The sequence below is a fragment of the Bactrocera neohumeralis genome, chromosome 2, assembly GCF_024586455.1.
Source record: "Bactrocera neohumeralis isolate Rockhampton chromosome 2, APGP_CSIRO_Bneo_wtdbg2-racon-allhic-juicebox.fasta_v2, whole genome shotgun sequence".
Taxonomy (NCBI): Eukaryota; Metazoa; Arthropoda; class Insecta; order Diptera; family Tephritidae; genus Bactrocera; species Bactrocera neohumeralis.
In genome coordinates, this window is record NC_065919.1 from 5,810,592 (window position 1) to 5,833,881 (window position 23,290).

A 23,290-nucleotide genomic window follows, 5' to 3' on the forward strand; every position below is an offset into this window, starting at 1 on the left:
CCACAGTTCAAACTTGTTTCTTTTTTCTACAATTAACTTAATTTTAAATGCGTCGTCGCTGTGGTGTGTGGTGAAATGTTAAAATTTCTTAGTTTTCGGAAGAGCAAGTTCATGGAACGCGGCCGAAAAATGCTGCTAAGCTAAGCATTTGCATATTTTATTAGCTCACGAATACATACACAGATGTGCAGACGCTTCGTATTCTGCATGCTATTTAATTCACTATGCTGTCATGAAGTTGCTGCTGCTTATTTGTTTTATTAATTTTTTCCAAGAGATCTGCTAACTGCCTACCTAGTGCACCGCGGTCAGGCCGCAGGCAGGCAAATAAAAATGTTTGCCAGTGGCTTTTGATAAGCCGAGGTGGGCACAGTGCAGGATCTAGCGTTTGGTAGCATAGCTTTTAGGCGCCGCGGCTGACGTTTTGCCCTCGAGCCAGTGCGTGTCGGCGTTATGACTGCTCCGTTTTTGGTGCTGCAAATAAAGCACTTATTTCTTTCATTATTTATATGGCTTTTTATTCATCTTTTCTTGTGTTCGGGCACTTGAAAAATTTAAATCAGCCTTGAGCTAGTTGCTCGCACATGTATGCACAAAAAAAAAAAACAATTTTTTTTTGGTTGGTAAGAATTTAAGTGAGGTAAAAGAATAATATATTATTTCATGGGTTTTAAATTTGCAGTGTGTGCAGCTTTCTTAGTATTAAAAGTAACTTAACAGCGGCTATCAAGCTTTTATAAAACATCTCGAGATTAAAACAACTTGGTCTGGACCTAACGGGATACTGGAGTAGTACGATAACATTAAACGAGGTTCTTCGTTTTATATCCAATAGAGGGATGAATTGTGGTAAATCTATTATGTACTCAAGCATAGTAGAGCGGCGAAAAAACAGCATCTTCAGCTGTAAAAAATGTAATAAGCTATAAGTTGGAGGAAGCATAAGAATGAAGCCATCCACTTTTATTTAAAAAATTGACAGCAAGGTTCTGTGCTCGAACGAACCTATTGCTCTCTTGTCTGTTGGTGTGAAAGATATCACTGCCGAACTTAGCCAATGAGGTAATGAAACACGCATACCGTAGCAAGACATAACGGGTGTCTTAAAGAGCATTCATACACTCTCGCATTATCACCGATTCTTCCACAATCTTACCGTTATTCCGAAATTTCTTATTTTACTTCGCGTATTTCGGTATTACTTTATTTTGTTGCAAGCATAGAACCTTGATATTTCCAACACTCATTTTTGTGGTAAAACGTGACCGCTTTGGAATAAGAAAATAAGAAAAAGTTAAGCCAAAATAGTTTGTGAAGAAAATAGAAGAACTTATGCGTGCACAGCAGAAAAAAAGCAATAAGCAACGCTTAACAACCTGCTGTACTTTCTTAAGTTGGTGCAAAGTGTCGAAACAAAAATTAAATCCGAAATAAAAGAATTTTCATTTTTTCTTTACCTTTTTCTTGTGAGTGCTTCTCCTTTGACTGCCAGTCCAGCAGCTGTTGCCATTTCCTGATGCCACAAAGCACGCTCTAGTGGCGGTCAGCCAGTCGCGTTCATTGCTGTTCATGCACGTGCACCTGCTGTGCACCAGCTCGCGTTGACACAATCATCGATTTTGTTTGTCTCCAGCGTCCGTGAACTCGCTCGTTCCCAAGGTTTCTTTTAGTTTTAGCACTTGCTTTGAACTTTATTTTCGTATTTTTTTTTTTGTTTCTTAGCGGTTTTTAATTTATCTGCGTAATGTACTTAATTTTTTTTGCACCCTTGATGATTATTCTCATCAGTGCTTTTAAGTAAGTTTGAAAAACGGTTTCGTACTCTTTACCTCTTTCCTGTTCTGGGCTGAAATAAGTATTTAACGAAGTAGTCTGCAAAATATTGCCTGCTAACAGGGAAAGTTAGAATAAGATATGAGCCCAAAATAGCGACCTCAAACTTTATTTTAACTCAAAAAATTTCAAAAAAAATAAAAAATTATAGCAAGCAATATTTAAGCAAAACGTTTTTTTTATTTAAAATTTAAAAATTAATTAATTTTAATTTTAAAAATTAAACAACATTTTGGCTCTAATTTTAAACTTCTGTTATATCTTTTGTCGCACTTTCCAACACAGGAGGCGGCCTACCTTCTTTGCTTCGTAAACTGGTACTCAAATTTTTAAGAACTGTAAATATTGCTGAAAAATATTTTATGCAGTGTAAGCAGTTTTTCTGGTTCAAATTCTTTAACTAAACCACTATGTGAAAGTTTACTCAGCCTTAAAGAAAGCTTATATTGTTCGCCACTTTAACAGTGTTTGTTTGATAAGTAGAATCGGATCTATAGAAATATAGGACTGTGTTCAAAACAGCAATACTTTCTTGGATCAGTGGAAATATCAATTATCCAAAGGAACTCTCAAGATAAACATCATCGAGACTCTGTTCACCAAAGAAGAAAGACGATAACATAAGTTGTCCAGATAAGGCTTCTGGACTACGTAGAATTTTTCTGTTTTCCTAAATTCGTCCTCAATGAGCCTTCCTGATATTATCAGAATATTAAAAAGAAAATGATTTTTCGCTTCCAGGTAGCTTATGACAGCTATTACCCATTAAACCTACATCCAGATACATCCAAATTATAAGGTAAGCGATAATATTTCCAATAGTTAAAAAATTAAAGCAACAGAACATAAAAACTGAGGGTTTCAAAATATATTAAATAAACAACGAGAGTACTTATATTTAATTATTAATCTGTTGAACAAGTGTGGCATTTTAAGCCAATTATCATCCAATTCCTGTCCAAAATTTTATAAATTTTTCTCAAAGCTTCACGTTTTTTCTAATTTAAGCAAAATTCTTGCCTCATCCACTATTACATTAATACCTCCACTTCAACGAATCTACCTCTAAAGGACAACAAAACATAATCTCTCGTTCACACTAGCCATTTCGACGGTTGCTCTCATGTTCACCTAGAATTCCCTGAAAGTGAAATGGACCATTCAAATTCTTGAAACCAACATATTTATGGGCAAATTGTTTTACGCTTCATCTATCCCATATTTGCAACCTAAAATCATTGCAGATATTTAGCGTAAAGCTGCGTGAACAACAATTGCGAACACCAGCACAAGGCAACTGACCAATAGCAAGAGCGTCGCCATGACTATATCCTCTGGGTGAAAAATGTATTTTAAATCAGATTAGTACATGACCAATGTGTGAAGTGCTTTGATGAGATTTGTTGTGCCATTCTTCGCCAAGTTGATGGATAGAAGAAAATTGGTCAACCAAAAATTTTAAACGGTAGATTTTTTCTGCTAAGCTCTTTAATAAAGTGTGTAAGTCTTTAACAAAAATTACTTTCATGTACAGAAAGTCTACTCCACTTTATGCAACCTTTAAATCGTACCGCCTTAAATACATTCGTAGCTGGAGTTCTTGTATAGGTTTATTCGGAAAAACCAAGGTAAAAATTCGTTAAATTATATTGACGTCAGTATGAAGCTTATTGACATCTTACAGCCATTTTTTGATATTTTTACCTTCCATATTATTGGACGATAAATTAATATGATTTTTGAAGTGTTATTTGAGTTTTTTTTTTTTAATGGTAAGTAATACATAGCTAGCATTGTGGAGTGATTTTACAAAGGCAGAGCGATGAAATGTCTCTTTTACTGCAAATTTGACCTTAAATTTCCATAAGTTAATCGCTGCCCACAAAATATGTCCCTCGCTTTTCATTGGTGCGAATATGAAAAAGTTATTTCGGAAAGTAAATGTTTAAAGGTAGGCGGTATATTGATTTTCATGTTTATTATTTTAGCCGCAAGGGTTTTACGTCATTATTGGCGAAATAAAAAGTTGCCTCTGAGCTTAAAAGGAATGGTCCTAAAAGTGAATTAAAGACTCACGTATCATCATATATCAATGTGAATTGTATATTTGGTACAGAAATGCAAATGTACAAGTACAATATATATGTATATATGTAACTCCATAACTTCACTTATTTCATATGATTAGTATTAGCATATGACTTATCTGCAATTGTGCACTCAAGTGGCTGTAGGCATACATATTATTGAATTCTGTCCAAAAAATATTTGTACACCCAAGCTAATAAATGTGCATACTTGTACATACATACGTATAAATCAACTCAATTAGTTGATGTTAACAGCTAGGTACCGTTTGAATGGGAGTATCATATTTATTTCGTGTATAAAAATGTTGAATTTGCATAAACTATTTCATTTGGAGTTAAAAAAAATAGTAATTAAATTCCCTTACTCGGAATAGCGAGGCACAACTGGCTGAGTATATTGACGTTCAGCACACCGATGCACTGAGACTTACCAAACCAAACCTGTAATCCAATTTATTTATTAGATAATAATACATCGCTTTCCTGATTTCCTTTATACTGTTTCACTAAGACATGTGTGGCGGCGCCATTTTGAGAACTACTCGACAACTTGACGGTTTTAAAGTCTGTTAAAACAAAGCCATATGACTACGTATAGGGATTATGCCGAATAACAAAGCGATCTCTGAATACTGAAAAAAAAAACATTTTTGATTGTCCAATTATTGATCAAAGAATTTTCAGTCCATCAGGTACTTTCAGTACGTACAATAGCTTGCCTTTTATACTTCGGAATTAGAGAACACAAAAAAATGTTAATCATCGAGTATCGCTTAATTGTTTTGCAAAATATTCTCCATTAAGATTTTTATACTTTTGTTTGCGTTTGAACCAATTTTCGAAGCACTTTTTCTTATTTGATGGTGGTATCTACAAAACATGCGTTCAAAATGCATCAACCGCCTCTTTAGATATCGCAACACGTTGACCTCTTAGTTTATCTTATTTGATTGGTTCGATACCACGTCAGCACATAACGGGGCCTTACTCATCAAATCGGTATTTTAAGTGGTCAAAACAGCAGTTGTTTCAAGCGATCCGTTATCGGTGGTTTCGGTGATTTCTTGAAAGAAACCTGTCAAGAAAATGATTGTACACCACTCAGAACTTACTGCTCTATATTGTTTTAGTGGTAAGGTTGCGGCATGTTCAGTTTTTCTAATAAGCAACAATTTTCTTGGAAATACTTCGTGCGCGAACAGCTTTTTAGATTCGGCTCATTTTTGAAGCACCTACATACATATATAGTCAACTGCTGTTTACTTTCGGGCTCATACGTATATATTTACGATTTATAACCTGTCACATTATCATAAACGTGTCGAAACACAGTTATCGTTTTCTTTTAATATTTTTCTCGACCAATCGACACGAGCCATTTTTGGAGTGATTGACAAACTGTGCGGGATCTTACGAGAAAAAAAATTCTACAATGAAATGTTAAAGCAATTTTGAATGTATGCTAATACCATTAATACCTATAGTTGTCTAAAACTCAAGATAGGTCACATGACGATCTTGCAAAAAACAGTTTGCACACAGCATTAATAGTTTCCACAAGAACAACTGATTTTAAACGACCATTAAGAAATTCGTTTTGAAGTTAATTACGACCTCGATTGAATTCACCATACCAACGATAAACGCTGATGACTTAAGTTTGTTGCGATGTTGCTGAAATAATCCACGTCGAAAGTGGTAAAAAATAATTGCGCGAAAGTCTTTGCGATCTAATTTGATTTTTTGGCCTAGATGAATGTTTTAAGTTACCATAACGACATGGTATTTAAAACACAAAATGCCAAAATGTAGAAGGCAACCTACGTGAATCTTTATGAAATCACCAATACCAATAAAAAAAACATGTTCAGATCTCATATCAACAGACCAACAATTGTGAGATTTCGTGTTTCGTACTCACCAACCCTCCCCCTTTAAACATTTCCACAGTGACCGCAGCTTGTGCAATGCGCAATAACATAAATGTCGTTATTCACATTGTGTCGGTTCGCCTGTCGATATTCGCGATTTCAACATGCGCAAAGGGTACATCAAATCTTCAAGTGCAAGGCAACAATACATGCATGATGAGTTGCTCAACTTCCTGCGACACTTTCCTAACACTTGCAATCGCCTGGAGGTCATGTCACTGCTATTTGCACGCCGACAACAATGCCAACAACACTAGCAGGTAGTCACCGCTGACAACATTGACATTGTTGGCTTCCTCTTGCACTACAACTTTCCTTGTGTCATCATTTATCGTTGCTGCTTTATGGCGTAGCATGCAACGTCACTGGCGCGCTGTTGTTGTCAACGCGGCGACTACACTTTTGCGGTTTTACCTTCCTTATTTAGCGACATGTTGCATTGTTGCTCGTGTTGTTTGCTGTCGTTGTTTCTGTCATGTTGACTCTAATAAAAATGAATTATCACCGTGTTATTCGCGAGCTCTTATTGCGCTTCTATGTGTTTGTAACTGTGTGTGTGTGAGTTTCAACAATTTTTTATTTGTTTTTACACTATTCGTCTTTGCTACTTGCCAATTTGCTGTATGCAATGCCTTATTACCGATTTTGCGTCACTTACCAACACTATTCGTTGATCTTTTTTCTCCACTTTGCTAATTCCTCCTCCGTTTTATATTAAATTCTTGTGTGTTTCCTGATCAATTTTACTCACACTGTGTTCAAACAATAAATTTCAGTGGCAATCGCCAAAGTGTGCTTATTGGCACGTACCGGATCGGTATTTGGTGCTTATTTCGCAATAGTTCAAATGAAGTAATTTGGTTGTTAGCATTAGTCAGCATTTTGTTTAAATTACACTGAGGGGAAACTATCACTTCATTCATAAAAATTTCACTATTTCACATATCTCAGATATTTCTTGAGTGTCTTAGACGGAAATCGTGATGTTGCAAATATTTATGAAATCGGTCTGGAAGCATAGTTCTCCGGTATGAGCGCAGTTTATTCAGAATCTCTGTCAGTTGACTTCAGTGTCAATATTTTATTCAGTATCCTTAAATACCTCAAATGCAGATAATACTATAACTAAAACTCCGTTCCATATGAAGTCAGCATTTCCGAACCTACTTCGACGTGCTTTTTTCGGCTTCGGCTCACCTTTACCACGTTTTTCCGCCGATTGATCGTCTGTTTTCGAGTCGTGATCCAAGACTCATTGCCAGTGATAATACATTTCTAGAAGACGGAAAATATTATTTCTCAGACGTTAAAGCGGCGCTGTTTTGCGAAAAAAGTGTGTGATTCTGGAACCAATTGTGCTTTCACTCTTCTTAGGCCCAAAGAATCTTTGTAATTTTAAATGCTTTTCATTGATCCTTCCCATATTCCAACGATGCCAGTAAGATCTCTGAGTATTAATCGTCGATTCTCATGTACCAATTCCTTAATTTATTGGCGTGTTGATCATCAGTTGATGTTGATGGCCGTCCTGGGCGTGGTTCGTCGTCAACGCATTCTCGACCTTCTTTGAATAACATATGTACCAATCAAAAACACTTGCTCAAGACAAACAATTATCACCGAAGGCCTTTTGGAAAATGCTGAACATTTCGCACTAAAAATTCGATTCCGCACACAAAATTTATTGGAATTCCTTTGTTGAATGATCTCACTCATCGTGAAAATCGCCGAATGCCCTTTATGTAATTCAGAAAGACAATCGTTTACTAAACGCTAATGACAGTCGTACCAACCTGGAACAAGAAATTTAAATTAAAAAGTCTTACTAAGTTTTGCCCTATCGAGAAATTTTTATAAATCCTTGCATATGCACTTACTTCACTTTCAAAGTGAACTCTCTGATTAATTTCAAGTGAACAACTTGCAATTACTAGATATTCATATGTATGTACAAATGTGCATTTGTGCATATACAGTCAAACCTGGATAAGTGAGAGTTCAAGGGAGCACAATTTCATTCTCGCTTATAACTAAAGGTTTCTCACTAACCCGAGTGCAACAAAATGAACACTTTATTTAATCCTCGCAACAGAAAAGGCACAATATTGACATGAAAACAATACAAAAACAAGAAAAAACGTGCACCGAAACTAATATACCCTTCACAGGTTCATTTCCTTTAGTAAGTATGTGTTCAGTTTGTATGGCAGCTATATGGTATAGTAATCCGATCTGAACAATTTTTCCGGATATTACATTGTTGTCTTAGGAAATAACTTGTGCCAAATTTGTGAAGATACATTGTCAAATGTGAAAGTTTTCCATACAAGCTTTTGATTCCGATCGTTCGGCTTGTATGGCAGCTATATGTTATAGTGGTCCGAAATCGGCAGTTCCGACAAATGAGTAGCTTCTTGAGGAGAAAATGACGTTTGCAAAATTTCAAAACGATATCTTAAAAACTGAGGGACTAGTTCGTATATATACAGACAGACGGACAGACAGGACATGGCTAAATCGGCTCAGCTCGACATACTGATTTTTTATATATATACTTTATAGGGTCTCCGACACTTCCTTCTGGGTGTAGCAAACTTAGTGACAAACTTAATATACCCTGTTCAGGGTATAACAATGGTCATAAAATAGATGTTAAATTTGAAATTTGTTTTGTCATTTGTTACTGTATGTGTGTATCTTTTATGTATGTATGTATTTTGATTGTAGCTATAGTTCCTTCTAAATAATATACATAAATAATTAAAGCTCGACTGTCGCTTATAGTGGTATAGATATGTAAGTACGTACGATAGCAGTCTCACTTACGGAGGTCCGTGAGGGAAAATTAGTCTCTCTTACAGAGGTTTCCGTTTCTCGCTAAAATAGGTTTTGGAGCTTAATATGACGGGTATTGGCTATTACTCTCATTTATAGAGTTTTCTCACTTATCCAGTTTTCATTTACCCAGGTTTGACTGTAACGCATTTTGTTTGACTTTTCGCTTTTTTTGAGCCGCTATTTATAAATAGCTTCAATAGCACTCGTATATGTACGCAAATATTACAGCTGTACATATGTATGTCTTTGCCAGACATATTACTCATGCATTCAGTAATTTATTTACTCGTATTGTTTACAAATGCAATAAAACTTTAGTCAATAGCACGATATGCAAGCACTAGCAATGAATGTGTACACTTATAACGTCTAATATGTACTCACATACAATGTATATAATATATAAGTGATTTGCATTGCCTTTGATTGAAGCAATGCATTTTGATTTAAAGTGGAACTTTAAGTCTTTCCTTCTTCGGCGATATATGTATAATCATGATAACTCAATTTGTGTTTATAAATATCGTCGCTAATTATCAATGCTGTTTCCAAGCTAAGCAGTGTCCATAAAACCATTTGATTAGCATTGATAAGACACCGATTGGTCACAACATGCCTCAAGGGTCGACTTGCGGAGCCGCATATTGTAAGCATATGTATGTATATATTAAATGATCTTATTTTTCTCGGTTAATTTTTTATGGAACTTGTGGTAATTTCAACTTTTATTCATGCTGACGTAAGGCGAACTTTTATTCGAATGAGGCCACACAAGTTACTACGCTGAGCATATTAATGATATGCTAGATGCAGGTTAATAAAAAGGCCATCAATAACAATCGTTGCCAGGCTTTAACTGATATCCAATTTTTATAACGTCCCGAACTATACTCTATTACATTTTAGGTAAAATTTAGTGTAAACGAAAATACCAAAAAGTCGTTGCAATTTCATTATTTTTTAACAGAAAAAGAGGGAGATAGAAAAATAGTATTTCTTCTATTTTGGTAACCTCTTTCCTAAAATACACATAAATATACACATCTCGGACATCTGTTACAAAATTTTCTTAAGTCATACTTTTGCCGAACTTAAGCGGCTTCATAAATAGCGGCTGAGAGCACAACAACATTACGTTATATAATTAAACAATTTTTTATACATATATTTATTTCAAATTAAAAATAGTTTTTTTTACACACCCATGGTTTCTAATAATTTCATTTCACTCATGCGTGCAATAATTTAAAGGAAACTACACTTTTAATATTGATTTTCAGATTTTATAATCAAAAACACACACGGACACACGGGCACACGATCCATTCCACCATAAAGCAATGCAAAGAACCGAGCTTGAATTTATATGCAAATATTATTTAGAAAAGTACTCTGGCCTTGAAGTGGATGAGATGAACAATTGCTGGAACAACAATAGCAACTAAGGCGAATGCAAATAGCAAATGCCTGTGGGTGTAATAAAAATCAATGCTTTAATACATTTTTATTAGAGCGATAGCGCCGCACAATCGCCGCTCGAAATATTATGCTGTCAATACGAATCAAACGCTTCACTGACTCTTTCCGGGGTCATTCAGCATCAACTGTGGCCAGACTTTTGATATTTGGTAATGCTCGTAGCCAAATTCCTCTGCCCGTAGCCGTGCTGTTCGGTAGACTCATTGCGCTTTGAATTCGAATGAAATATGACGGCGGAAGCAAGGCACACAGGTTGGCCTGATTGATGATTATGCAGCATGGCTTTGGTTGTCAGTTGGTGGAAAAACTTTGCGCACTAAATAAACAGGATTATACAATTTGAAATTTGAAACAAAAATATATGTTTTAACAGAAAGTTATTATTATGACAGTCAGCTCTGTTCTCGAGTGCTCGTTACGGTTACTCGTAGGTATGAAAATGTGCGCACAAAAATATATTAATTCATATAAAGTATTTAATATAAGAGAAAATAAACCTTTTATATGCATTCCATTCAGCAAGTCGATTTATGGTACTTCAAAAATTTTTTGGAGTATGCCATTAACTTGCTTCTTCTAAAATGATGAGTGACTAGGTGAAGCAATATCATCCATCAATATGCTTTGAACTTTCCAACTACTTAGACAAATATTTTTACTTATTTCTTATTACTAAATATTTTATTATCAAATGCATAAACATTAACAACAAATAACTTAAAGTAATTCTCACATTTTAGAGAGTCTATGTTAAGAAGCTGACGGCCTTAGTCGCTAATACTGTAAAAATTTAGAATGTCAATAAAATAATAATAATAATTTAGAGAGTCTTCTTCCTTATATCCTTTCGCGCAAGCACAAATTGTAACCAATCCCATACAGAACGTATCAGCAGTAAGATCAGCAGCAGCACGAAAGACAAACCACCAAATATGATCAACATGCTATCAATACTATGATATTGTATGAAGTTCAAATCTTGTCCGGCGCAGTGTAAATGCCTTGCACCCTTATGCCTCACCACATATTCTACCCAATAGACCGCCAAGTCCAATGGGTTCGTTGGCTGATCGCGATATTGCGCTGATATATCCGCTACACGTTTCGTATAGCTCTCATCATTCAACATGCGCTCAATGGCCGACTGGAATGTCTCTTTCGTAAAACCATCGTAATCTACACGTATACCATAGCCGCCAGTTACGGCGCGATTCATATTGAGGAACTGATCGGCGAAGATCGGTATGCCAATAAAAGGCTTGCCATGATAAATGGACTCAGTGGTACTGAGTAAACCGCCATGCGTAATGAAGAATTTTACATTCGGATGTGCCAAAATGTCGTCCTGTGGAAACCATTCACTAATATAAACATTATCCGGTTTACCTTCGAGTTTTGGATTTTCGAATTTCCAAAGAACACGCTGTTTCAAGCCACGGAATGTTTCAAGTATTGCCTTACGTTTATCCAAAGACAAAAACTCGCTACGCAAATAAGACCCCATTGAGAAATAGATGACTCCATGTTCCGATTCATTGATGAATCGTTCCAAATCGGCTGGTAGTGGGGAGCGTTTTCGATTAATGTGCATGCCACCAACTTCGATCTGATTATGGACGTAAGGACGTGAGAAACTCAGCGAGACATGCTGATTGAGTAGCACTAAGGCAGCACTGCGACGCACCTCGTACATATCACGTTTGTTGTTAGGAAAGTATTCCTTATATATAGCTGCTTGTTTTGGCAAATAATAGAGATCGAGCGACAAGCGTTCAAACATGCCAAATGCAAAGTTGCACACACGTTGCCACAGTGTCATGCGTTCATTGAATGACAGAAATGCGCTTGCCACATACGAAGGTGGGCTGGGTGAGCCGACCTGTTATATTAGAAAAAAGTAAACATTTAAAAGTTGATAATCCGTTTTGTATATCTACCATATCCGTATTCCAGGGATATGCGCCGAAGGTGCCTAGACCTATTAGTGGCGCATTGTAATGTTCACTTAGTCCATAGAGCGCCTCAGCGAGAAAAACTTCACAAATAACAGCATCGAAGGTCTGATTACCAGCAAGTAGTGCTTTAAGATTGCTTTCTTCTAGGAATGTGCGCGTCATATTAAGCCCCATTGCTTGGAAAATCAATACACTTTCTGCTCTACTGCTCGCACGAGATTGCAAAACGTGGCCTCCCGCCGCTGTTACATTGATAAAATAATTAAATGTAGGTACACATATTTGAATAAGAGTGTTTAAAAAGTGAATTAGATCTATTTTCTTTGACTAATATTTTTTGCTAAATCATACATTATGTGTCTATATACAAGTATAACTCAAGTGCCTGATAATTGGGAACAATTAAAAATATACACTTTCGCATTTTTACCAAACGAAGGTAACCCCAATATCATCGGATACTTAGATACATTTTACTTGTTGGAATATTCCTACTTCACTTATCATAATTAGCTGCTTAGATAGTCAACATATTGCATGATATAACATTCTGAAAGTGACCATGCAATTACTAATCAATTAGATGTTAGATTAGGTTATACTTTTTTTTCCATTACCATGAACAAGCGTCTTTAGCAGTCCAAGTAAGATTATTGGCGGTCTCACGACTATCAGCCTATTTACCTATTTATCTAGGTTAAGTTAAGTCGGAGGGTTAATTCATTCGATGGATCTGATTTTGACATTTTCTTACTCATAAGATTTCTAAGTTGGATCCCCAGATCCTCGTAGATCGTCGAAGCGTTTTGAGCTTACCACCAATTTATTAAGGTAGTTAATATCAACCGCAACCACAGCGTTAAGTTCGCCAAAGATGTGCGGCGATATTGACTTTTCTAAGAGCAAGAAGTTTACGGACCTTTACCGTTCACTCTGGACAGAAGGTTCCTGCAGCACATAAGTTCTGGCTGTTGCCTAATGCTTGCTGATCTGCCTGGAGGTTTATGGGTTCAATGCCAGAGCACAAGAAGACATCGGTAAAGCGACTCGCTTCCGATCGCCTTATTTTAAGAAATGGTGTCCTTCCTAGCAAGCTCATCTGCTCTATGGTTTTCGGCGATTTAACTTCGACCCATCCGTGAAAAAGCTTACTGCTTACAAATTTCTCGCAGGTATGTGAGCAGTGAAGGAATTGTCGGGAGAAGGTTCCGCGATACAGTGATCTTGATTCAAAGGATAGCAATCGAAACACTTGAGAACTTCAGTGTGTCTTTACCCGCAGCGCTACATATACATACTTCCCTTAGTTTAACAACATAATGTTTTCTTGGTCAGGTAGTATTTCAGCCGAACATTAGCTGTAAATATTGCATTTACAGGGTTTCACCAGAAAGTATTAGGACTGAGTCGATTTAAAAAAGTTTATTGAACCAATCGTTACAATTCTTTGAAAACTTTCAAAATAGGCTCCTTCTGCGTCGATGCAGCGCTGTCAGTGCGATTTCCAAGCATTGAAGGCGTCACGAAAGGCATTCTCCGGAATAGCTTTGAGAGTCGAAGTCTTGGTCTTCATCAGCGACATCTTCCCGGCCCTCCAAAATGGCCTGGTACCACCGTTTGTTAGCTACAAACGCCCACTACTGAATGAAGTCGGTGCGCGCACGCTCCGAAGTACAGTCGCGGCGGAAGGAAATCACTTCTATTACTTTCTGGACAAACCCTGTTTGTTTTCTGAGCTATTGTTGTTCACTCTTTTGAATCTAAGTGTGCTTTAAAAAATTCCTGCAGCTACACCGTGTACCTTTCCAGACGGTGGTTAGCCGTTATAACTTCATACCCTTTTCTATATATGTATACTATTGAAACGCGTAGTGGATAAGTAAAATTGAAAATATTGCACAGTCACTGGTATACTAGTGTACGGGCAAATCAGTACATATTTATTTATAAACACAAAACTCACAGTCGATTGGTGTCGGTTGATATGTTTCTATGTCAACATAATTATCCATTGGTTTTTTTAGTGGAAATGGCGATATGACAGTGACATGATGACCCCTACGCGCTAACTCCTTCAGCAGCGCTGTGCCTACGATATTATGTGATTTTATCCGGCTATGAAGAACGCCCAAGAAGCGGTAGGCCTGCACATTGTAAGCACAAAGCAGAGCTGGGGCGATTAAAATGACACTTAGGAAATGCATTTATTTATTTTGCTCTCACAATATAAACACACCATTAACAAAGTGAATGTATGAAAACTATTTAATCGTTAAGCAATAACAATTCTTTTCAGACTTTCTTATAACTAAACCCAACAATTCACTCACGACCTCTTGCAATATTTATTTAGTGTTGTGCTTTGTAAGAATAGGAATTGACTGAGCAATGACAATACAGATGTGCCGTTATTTATTTAAATGATGATTGACCGATATTCAAAGCGCACTTATGCTCTCCTCTGCTCTTTTACAGCCTCTGCATCTGAAACGCGCTAAAGGCAACTAGTTGCATTGATAGCATGTGCCACAGCGAACTTACTTCATAATTAAGTATTATTATTATGCAAATTAGCATGACACAAGGCACACTCTCTTAATGATAACAGATCTGCTTATAAAATTAATTAAAGCCCGTTAACGAACACTTGTGTTTTGCTAAATAAATACTAGTATTGAGATAATTAATATGTCCGAGTGGACAGGTGAGAAACTGCTAGAGCTTGCAAAAATCAAAAACGTAGCACGAGATTTTATGACAACCAAACCATTGCGTGACATGACGATGAAAGAGTTCAACGTGAACTACACAAACGACACAATAGGCGCAACGTGTCTCATTTTAACTTAACTCTAAATCCGTAAATCGAAAGCCAGTATCAAGCGGAATCATTATCATCGCTTTGATTGATTTCAACTATCTGACAAACAACTGAAAACAACCAGAGCACATCAATTATATGTATTACAACAACTTAGAACAAAATAAAAATCATCAGTATTTTGCTTTGATTCATTACGTTAAGTTATTATCACTAAAGTTAGCTTAATAATTATGAACAGACAATTTCAATAAAATAAGCATTAAATAAAACACGTTTTCACTATTACAATCTTTGAAACATTTTAAATTAATTCTCACATTTTAGTGCGTTTTCTTTTTGATATCCTTACGCACAAGCGCAAATTGTAGCCAACCCCATACAGAACGTATCAGCAGCAAGATCAGCAGCAGCACGAAAGTCAAACCACCAAATATGATCAACATGCTATCAATACTATGATATTGTATGAAGTTCAAATCTTGTCCGGCGCAGTGTAAATGCCTTGCACCCTTATGCCTCACCACATATTCTACCCAATAGACCGCCAAGTCCAAGGGGTTCGTTGGCTGATCGCGATATTTCGCTGATATATCCGCTACACGTTTCGTATAGCTCTCATCATTCAACATACGCTCAATGGCCGACTGGAATTTCTCTTTCGTGAAACCATTGTAATCCACACCTATACCATAGCCGCCAGTTTCGGCACGATTCATATTGAGGAACTGATCGCCAAAAATCGGTATGCCAATAAAAGGCTTGCCATGATAAATGGACTCAGTGGTACTGAGTAAACCGCCATGCGTAATGAAGAATTTTACATTCGGATGTGCCAAAATGTCGTCCTGTGGAAACCATTCACTAATATAAACATTATCCGGTTTACCTTCGAGGTTTGGATCCTCGAATTTCCAAAGAACACGCTGTTTCAATCCACGGAATGTGTCAAGTATTGCCTTACGTTTATCCGCAGGCAAAAATTTGCTACGCACATTGGAACCCATTGAGAAATAGATGACTCCATGTTTCGATTCATTGATGAATCGTTCCAAATCGGCTGGTAGTGGTGAGCGTTTTCGATTAATGTGCATGCCACCAACTTCGATCTGATTATGGACGTAAGGACGTGAGAAACTCAGCGAGACATGCTGATTGAGCAGCACTAAGGCAGCGTTGCGACGCACCTCGTACATATCACGTTTGTTGTTAGGAAAGTATTGCTTATATATTGCTGCTTGTTTCGGCAAATAGTATAGATCGAGCAACAGACGTTCGAAAATGCCAAATGCAAAGTTACCCACACGTTGCCACAGTGTCATGCGCTCATTGAACGGCAGCAGAGAGTTTGCCACATACGAAGGTGGGCTGGGTGAGCCGACCTGTTATGTTAGAAAGAACAGTAAAAATTTAATTATTGTCATAGTAGTTATACCAGTTATAATATCTACCATATCTGTGTTCCAGGCATGGGCGCCGAAGGTGCCTAGACCTATTAGTGGAACATTGTAATGTTCACTTAGTCCATAAAGCGCTTCAGAGAGAAAAATTTCACATATAATCGCATCGAAGGTTTGATTACTAGCAAGAAGCGCTTTAACATTGTTCTCCTCTAAGAATATGCGGGTCATATTAAGACCCATTTCATAAAAATCTCGCACATTTTCCACAACAGTTTTCTCAGTAGTTTTCAGAAGAGCAGATGCGGTGTCTACGAAAAATAAATGAAAATATATGTAAAGAAAAATATTTGTTTAGAAGTAAGCAATGCTTCTACCTTTTGATAACGTCTTAATAAGAAAAAATTTTTAGTTATATATGTATGTCATATTTATTAGTACAATATTAGTTTCTCAAAAAAAATTGCTTATGAAAGCAATTACGAAAGTTCCTACTTAATTGCCATACAAGCAATTATTATAATACCTCGTTAATCATAAATGTTGATCAAAGAGCTTTGCTAATCTAATTTTAATAAGTATTCTCGATTTCTGATGTGCATGACAGTTATATGCTTGATTCGCAACTCTCAACATACGTATCATTGAATAAATGGCGTGCATTGCATACGATCATTTACTTAGTTATATAGTATGTTACGTAATATGCGGCTTTCCCTCTAAGGGCAAAAAATAGCAAGACTTTTTAATTTAAATTTCGCGTGAAAACCCATTCGTCGAAATACTTCTTTTCTTGGTTGGTCACTCTGTCATTAGCGATTAGTATACGCCTGTCTCTCTGAAGTACATAAAGTGCATTCGGCGATTTTCACGGTGAGTAAAATTATTCAATATAGAAGTTCCGATAAATTTCGTGTGCGGAATCAACATTCTCGTGCCGAAACATTTAGATTGTGGCAGAGGGTCTTCGGTGATAATTGTTTGTGGCGAAATATCATTCGGGCTTAAGAAAATTGAAAGCACAATTGGTTGCAAAATCACTAAATTTTTTTGAAAAAGAGTGTCACGTTAACGCCTGAGAAACAACAGTGGTGCGACTTCTTCAACCTGCTTCTGGAGAAACTAGTTCGAGCTGCAGAACTAAATAGAAAAGGTACCATCTTCTATAAGAGTGTACAGCTGCTGGCGTATGCCGATGATATTGATATCATCGGCCTCAACATCCGCGCCGTTAGTTCTGCTTTCTCCAGGCTGGACAAGGAAGCACAGAAAATGGGTCTGGCAGGGAACGAGGGCAAAACGAAATATCTCCTGTCATCAAGCAAACAGTCGTCGCACTCGCAACTTGGCTCTCTCGTCACTGTTGATAGTCATAACTTTGAAGTTACCTGTAGATAATTTCGTCTATTTGGAACCAGCATTAACATCACCAACAATGTCAGCCTGGAAATCCAACGCAGGATCTTGCCAACGGGTGCTACTTCGGACTGAGTAGGCAATTGAAAAGTAAAGTCCTCTCTCGACGAACAAAAGCCAAACTCTATAAGTCGCTCATAATTCCCGTCCTGCTGTATGGTGCAGAGGCTTGGGCGATGACAACAACCGTTGAGTCGACGTTACGAGTTTTCGAGAGAAAAATTCTACGAAAGATTTATGGTCCTTCGCGCATTGGCCACGGCGAATATCGCATTCGATGGAACGATGAGCTGTACGAGATATACGACGACATTGACATAGTTAAGCGAATTAAAAGACAGCGGCTACGCTGGCTAGGTCATGTTGTCCGGATGGATGAAAACACTCCAGCTCTGAAAGTATTCGACGCAGTACCCGCCGGGGGAAGCAGAGGAAGAGGAAGACCTCCACTCCGTTGGAAGGACCAAGTGGAGAAGGACCTGACTTCGCTTGGAATATCCAATTGGCGCCACGTAGCGAAAAGAAGAAACGACTGGCGTGCTGTTGTTAACTCGGCTATAATCGCGAAAGCGGTATCTACGCCAATTAAAAAGAAGAAGAAGGTTAAGCGCTGAATATGAATGAATTTGTTCTAGACCTTGGTTCTCTGCTTGAATTTTTTCGTACTACCATATACATATGTACATACATATGTGTGTCATAAATTTAGATTTTTTGGTTGAGTTTACATCGCCAAACCAAAGTAATGACCGTAGTCCAATCAACTTGGCATACTAAAATGCCATGAAAATTATTTCTCTGTGTTATGTGTTGCTTGAGTGCTAAACAGCGTTATGAAGTTTTTGCAAAGTCACTGATAATTTGTCATTGTTGATATTTCAATATTTTTTAAATACAAATAGCTATAAAATACACCTGCACTTTAAACAAATGCGTATGCACTTACATACGTATGTACACATAATCGAATACGATACGTTACTAGATAACCGAGATTAGTACCATTCTACGTCTACGCTTATGTGCTTATACGTGTTCATGCATGCACAACTGTTATCATAATGAATTTGTCATTTGTGCATTAAAAACGAAAATAGTTTATAAAAAATAGCAAATATGTTTTGTTGAATTACACAATAGTTTTAATTTGTATGTTATACCAAATAACACTCAAGTTCTCAGTGACAACGACGCGTCGTTGTTATTTTTATACTCTCGCAACAATGTTGCTAAGGAGAGTATTATAGTTTTGTTCACATAACGGTTGTTTGTAAGTCCTAAAACTAAAAGAGTCAGATATAGGGTTTTATATACCAAAGTGATCAGGGTGATGAGTAGAGTTGAAATCCGGATGTCTGTCTGTCCGTCCGTCCGTCTGTCCGTCCGTCCGTCCGTGCAAGCTGTAACTTGAGTAAAAATTGAGATATCATGATGAAACTTGGTACACGTATTTCTTGGCTCCATAAGAAGGTTAAGTTCGAAGATGGGCAAAATCGGCCAACTGCCACGCCCACAAAATGGCGGAAACCGAAAACCTATAAAGTGTCATAACTAAGCCATAAATAAAGATATTGAAGTGAAATTTGGCACAAAGGATCGCATTAGGGAGGGGCATATTTGGACGTAATTTTTTTTGGAAAAGTGGGCGTGGCCCCGCCCCCTACTAAGTTTTTTGTACATATCTCGGAAACTACTATAGCTATGTCAACCAAAGTCTACAGAGTCGTTTTCTTCAGGTATTTCCATAGACAGTTCAAAAATGGAAGAAATCGGATAATAACCACGCCCACCTCCCATACAAAGGTTATGTTCAAAATCACTAAAAGTGCGTTAACCGACTAACAAAAAACGTCAGAAACACTAAATTTTACGGAAGAAATGGCAGAAGGAAGCTGCACTCAGGCTTTTTTTAAAAATTGAAAATGGGCGTGGCGCCGCCCACTTATGGACCAAGAACCATATCTCAGGAGCTACTAGACCGATTTCAATGAAATTCGGTATATAATATTTTCTTAACACCCTGATGACATGTACGAAATATGGGTGAAATCGGTTCACAACCACGCCTTCTTCCAATATAACGCTATTTTGAATTCCATCTGATGCCTTTTCTGTATAATACGAGTATATACATTAGGAACCAATGATGATAGCGGAATAAAACTTTACAAAAATACGGTATTTGAAAAATATGTAAATGACGTATTATGAAATCTCGATTATCACTTTACCATGCGAGAGTATAAAATGTTCGGTGACACCCGAACTTAGCCCTTCCTTACTTGTTTTGTTTTGAATTTCGTTCTTTAGGCTTGTCGGTCTGCAAATCAATTAAATTAAGCGTAAATATTTCGCTTACTATGATGTACTTTGATACCAAATATTCATAAGTTCAGGAGTTGAGATCAGTGAATATGGTGGATACTATTAAACGAGCAATAACCCACTACATATACCAATATTTACTTCAAAGATATACTTCAGATTCTTTAAAGCTTACACTCGAGCTGATTGGTAGGTATATAAATGAGGTGAGTAATACTATTACGCCAGCATTCTTATGTTAGGTTGTGAAAATGAGAGAAATCGGACAACGATTTCATGTACTTCCCATAAATTGTCTCTCCTCTAGATACCAAACATGTGGAGCTAAGTGCTTACAGCAAATTTTTTACCAAAACTATTGATAAAAGCCTGCAATAAGTTTGTAAAATTCAGAGAGAATATTTTCCTTATAATAGTGTAGCCCTAAATACTAATTAATGCAATACAAAGATTTTCGAACTTTCAGTTTACTTGTTATCGCATGTAGCGGCTAATTACTGAGTTAATGATTAGTTAATGAAGTTCAGAGACAGAAAAATTCTAATAACAGTGTGTCCTTGTGCTAAAAATCGATAAAATCTTGTGAATGCTTCATCTAACTTCTACATACTCGATAAAGTTATTTTAAATTTTTCACCTCCATTTAAACCGTTCATGTTGGCCAACATAAGAGTACAAGTATGTGATATTTCAACGAAATTAAGTGCACAAGTTTTCTCAAAAATATGTATAGTGTTAAAGCGCTGAATATGAATGAATTTGTTCTAGACCTTGGTTCTCTGCTTGAATTTTTTCGTACTACCATATACATATGTACATACATATGTGTGTCATAAATTTAGATTTTTTGGTTGAGTTTACATCGCCAAACCAAAGTAATGACCGTAGTCCAATCAACTTGGCATACTTAAATGCCATGAAAATTATTTCTCTGTGTTATGTGTTGCTTGAGTGCTAAACAGCGTTATGAAATTTTTGCAAAGTCACTGATAATTTGTCATTGTTGATATTTAAATATTTTTTAAATACAAATAACTATAAAATACACCCGCACTTTAAATAAATGCGTATGCACTTACATACGTACACATAATCGAATACGATACGTTAATAGATAATCGAGATAAGTACCATTCTACGTCTACGCTTATGTGCTTATACGTGTTCATGCATGCACAACGGTTATCATAATGAATTTGTCATTTGTGCATTAAAAACAAAAACAGTTTATAAAAAATAGCAAATATGTTTTGTTGAATTACACAACAGTTTTAATTTTTATGTTATACCAAATAACACTCATGTTCTCAGTGACGACGTCGTTGTTATTTTTTCTTGTGATAACATTTGAGTAATGTTGTCATTCTACGATTCTACCGTCCGTAACGCGGATATTAATGCAAATTGGACTTTTCTCGTAGAAATAAGTTAGCTGATCGCTCGTTTATAACACAGTGTGGTCAGACTCGATATTTTGTAGGAATTAAGATTTAAACTTTAACATATTTGAAATACTTTTAAACTAAATATAAATTACAATTATTTATAAACAGGTGAATAACCTTTAATAATTGGATTATGCTTTTGATGTTTTACATTACGAAAAATTATCGCTGAAAGGCTAGCTGTATGCAACACCATCAACGGCAACATTGCTTAATGTGATGAAAAGAGAATAACTAAATTCTATGCAACGTTGTCACTACGGAAGAGCAACACGGCGGTACTAACTGAAGCATAAGTTCTACTTGTATTATTCACAGCACTCACTGTCCATGACTGCCTTAATAGTGGGTATTTCGATGTCAATATAATTCTCCATCGGCTTCTTTAGTGGAAATGGTGAAATGACAGTCACTTGGTGACCTCTACGTGCCAACTCCTTCATTAGCGCTGAGCCGACGATGTGATGTGATCTGGCGCCGGTAGGCATAATGGCCAAGTAGCGGTAAGCCTGCACATTGGCGGCACACAGCAAAGCTGTGGCCATAAAAATTACACTAGGAAAGTGCATTTATTTATTTGACACTCACTAAAGCACAATATTAACAAAGTGGAATTTATGCAAACTGTTTAGTGTTACTTAATTAGAATAAATGTTCTGATATTCTCGCAGTATCACGGACTTAAAAACTACAATAAACTACTGCGACGATCACTGCAAAATTTGAGTAACCTTAGCGAATGTTGCTCGTTTTAAGAGAACTGACTGACTGCCCATTATCCAAAAAAAATATTCTTTTATATATTTCGGTACATACATATATTTGCATATTGTATAGGAATAGATTAGTGCTGAATTCACAGCTGATTGTATATTTGTAAGTACTCTGTACAAACAGAACGTATACTTGAGAAAATATACAAACATACAAATATATGTGTGTTGAATGTAGCTATACTCTTCCTGCTCTTACGCATTGTTTACTGTAAACTCGACTACGATAGAGAGAACCAACAACTGATTGTGAGCGGAGCGGAGCGCCAAAGAGTAGAAAATATTAATGATGCTAGTAATATAACCAGTAATTATACTCGAGTAATTATTCTAAAGGCCATAAAATGTGATATGATGTAATCGGCGGCACCAACACGTATGTGGGCAAGTACTTCTAACATTTATCGATTGCGATGACAGTCGCGATTTTTTACTTAAGTCTGAATTGTTTTAAAACTGTTTTGAGTATTGGCAAATCAAATAGTCTGCAGTAAATATTCCATATCAAAGTATTTTCAACCCAAAGCGCCCAAACGATTCATAAAACGTCTTGATTTTTCTTGGTTTCAAACTCGTTTCGCATGATAAAAATATGAATCTTCTTTATATAGCAGAGCACCGTATTATATACGGGCACATACAGGCAAGGTCATTATTCATGAGTTCTTTCTACCTTTATTTTTTTGAAAATAAAGCAAGTAAGACAAGTAAGAAAAGGCCAACTTTGGGAGTAGCCGAACATTTCATACTTTTGCAACTTGCCAAAGTCAAAGTCAGCTTAATACCTTTAGGTGTATAAAGTTTGGAAGTTATACAGGGTCTAGCGCAAGTCTTCACCCGATTTCATTCATTTTATGCACAAAGATGTATCGTTATTAGAAAAATACACTTCTTCAATTTTATTAAAATAACTCACATATTTGTCGGTATGCATGTGTATGCGGTATAAAGTCAACCGGAAGTTTGAAAATCTATTCATTAATT

The 23,290-nt window shown here is 36.6% G+C and overlaps 2 protein-coding genes and 1 long non-coding RNA gene across 4 annotated transcripts; 1 reads left to right on the top strand and 2 right to left on the bottom strand.

Annotated features, from left to right (window-relative positions):
• The first annotated feature begins 8,993 nt into the window (after nucleotides 1-8,993).
• On the top strand, nucleotides 8,994-10,137 carry LOC126768082 (uncharacterized). Its single transcript, XR_007669204.1, has 2 exons — nucleotides 8,994-9,338; nucleotides 9,973-10,137. It is a non-coding gene; the product is annotated as an uncharacterized LOC126768082 (long non-coding RNA).
• LOC126768061 (UDP-glycosyltransferase UGT5-like) lies at nucleotides 9,673-14,521 on the bottom strand. Its single transcript, XM_050485946.1, has 3 exons — nucleotides 14,090-14,521; nucleotides 12,109-12,368; nucleotides 9,673-12,050 (listed from the first exon to the last, which is right to left on the bottom strand). The coding sequence occupies exons 1-3, from the start codon at nucleotides 14,328-14,330 to the stop codon at nucleotides 10,992-10,994; spliced, it is 1,560 nt and encodes a 519-aa protein (XP_050341903.1). The 5' UTR covers nucleotides 14,331-14,521; the 3' UTR covers nucleotides 9,673-10,991.
• Nucleotides 14,522-15,124: 603 nt separating this feature from the next.
• On the bottom strand, nucleotides 15,125-22,297 carry LOC126768060 (UDP-glycosyltransferase UGT5-like). 2 transcript variants are annotated; one of them, XM_050485944.1, is made up of 3 exons: nucleotides 21,859-22,297; nucleotides 16,399-16,658; nucleotides 15,125-16,329 (listed from the first exon to the last, which is right to left on the bottom strand). In XM_050485944.1, exons 1-3 carry the CDS (start codon nucleotides 22,100-22,102, stop codon nucleotides 15,271-15,273), a joined length of 1,563 nt encoding a protein of 520 aa, XP_050341901.1. In that variant the 5' UTR covers nucleotides 22,103-22,297; the 3' UTR covers nucleotides 15,125-15,270. The 2 variants fall into 2 exon arrangements, with proteins under 2 accessions (XP_050341901.1, XP_050341902.1); XM_050485945.1 differs by lacking the exon at nucleotides 21,859-22,297 and adding an exon at nucleotides 21,651-21,852.
• Nucleotides 22,298-23,290: the final 993 nt, after the last annotated feature.

Coding starts and splice junctions, on each gene's coding strand:
- LOC126768060 (XM_050485944.1), bottom strand. CDS start 22,102: ATGCACTTTCCTAGTGTAATTTTTATGGCCACAGCTTTGCTGTGTGCC. Junction 16,659..21,858: donor TATTAAGGCAGTCATGGACA/GTGAGTGCTGTG, acceptor TATTTTTCGTAG/ACACCGCATCTGCTCTTCTG. Junction 16,330..16,398: donor ATGCCTGGAACACAGATATG/GTAGATATTATA, acceptor CTAACATAACAG/GTCGGCTCACCCAGCCCACC.
- LOC126768061 (XM_050485946.1), bottom strand. CDS start 14,330: ATGCATTTCCTAAGTGTCATTTTAATCGCCCCAGCTCTGCTTTGTGCT. Junction 12,369..14,089: donor TCAACCGACACCAATCGACT/GTGAGTTTTGTG, acceptor TCAATGTAACAG/CGGCGGGAGGCCACGTTTTG. Junction 12,051..12,108: donor ATCCCTGGAATACGGATATG/GTAGATATACAA, acceptor CTAATATAACAG/GTCGGCTCACCCAGCCCACC.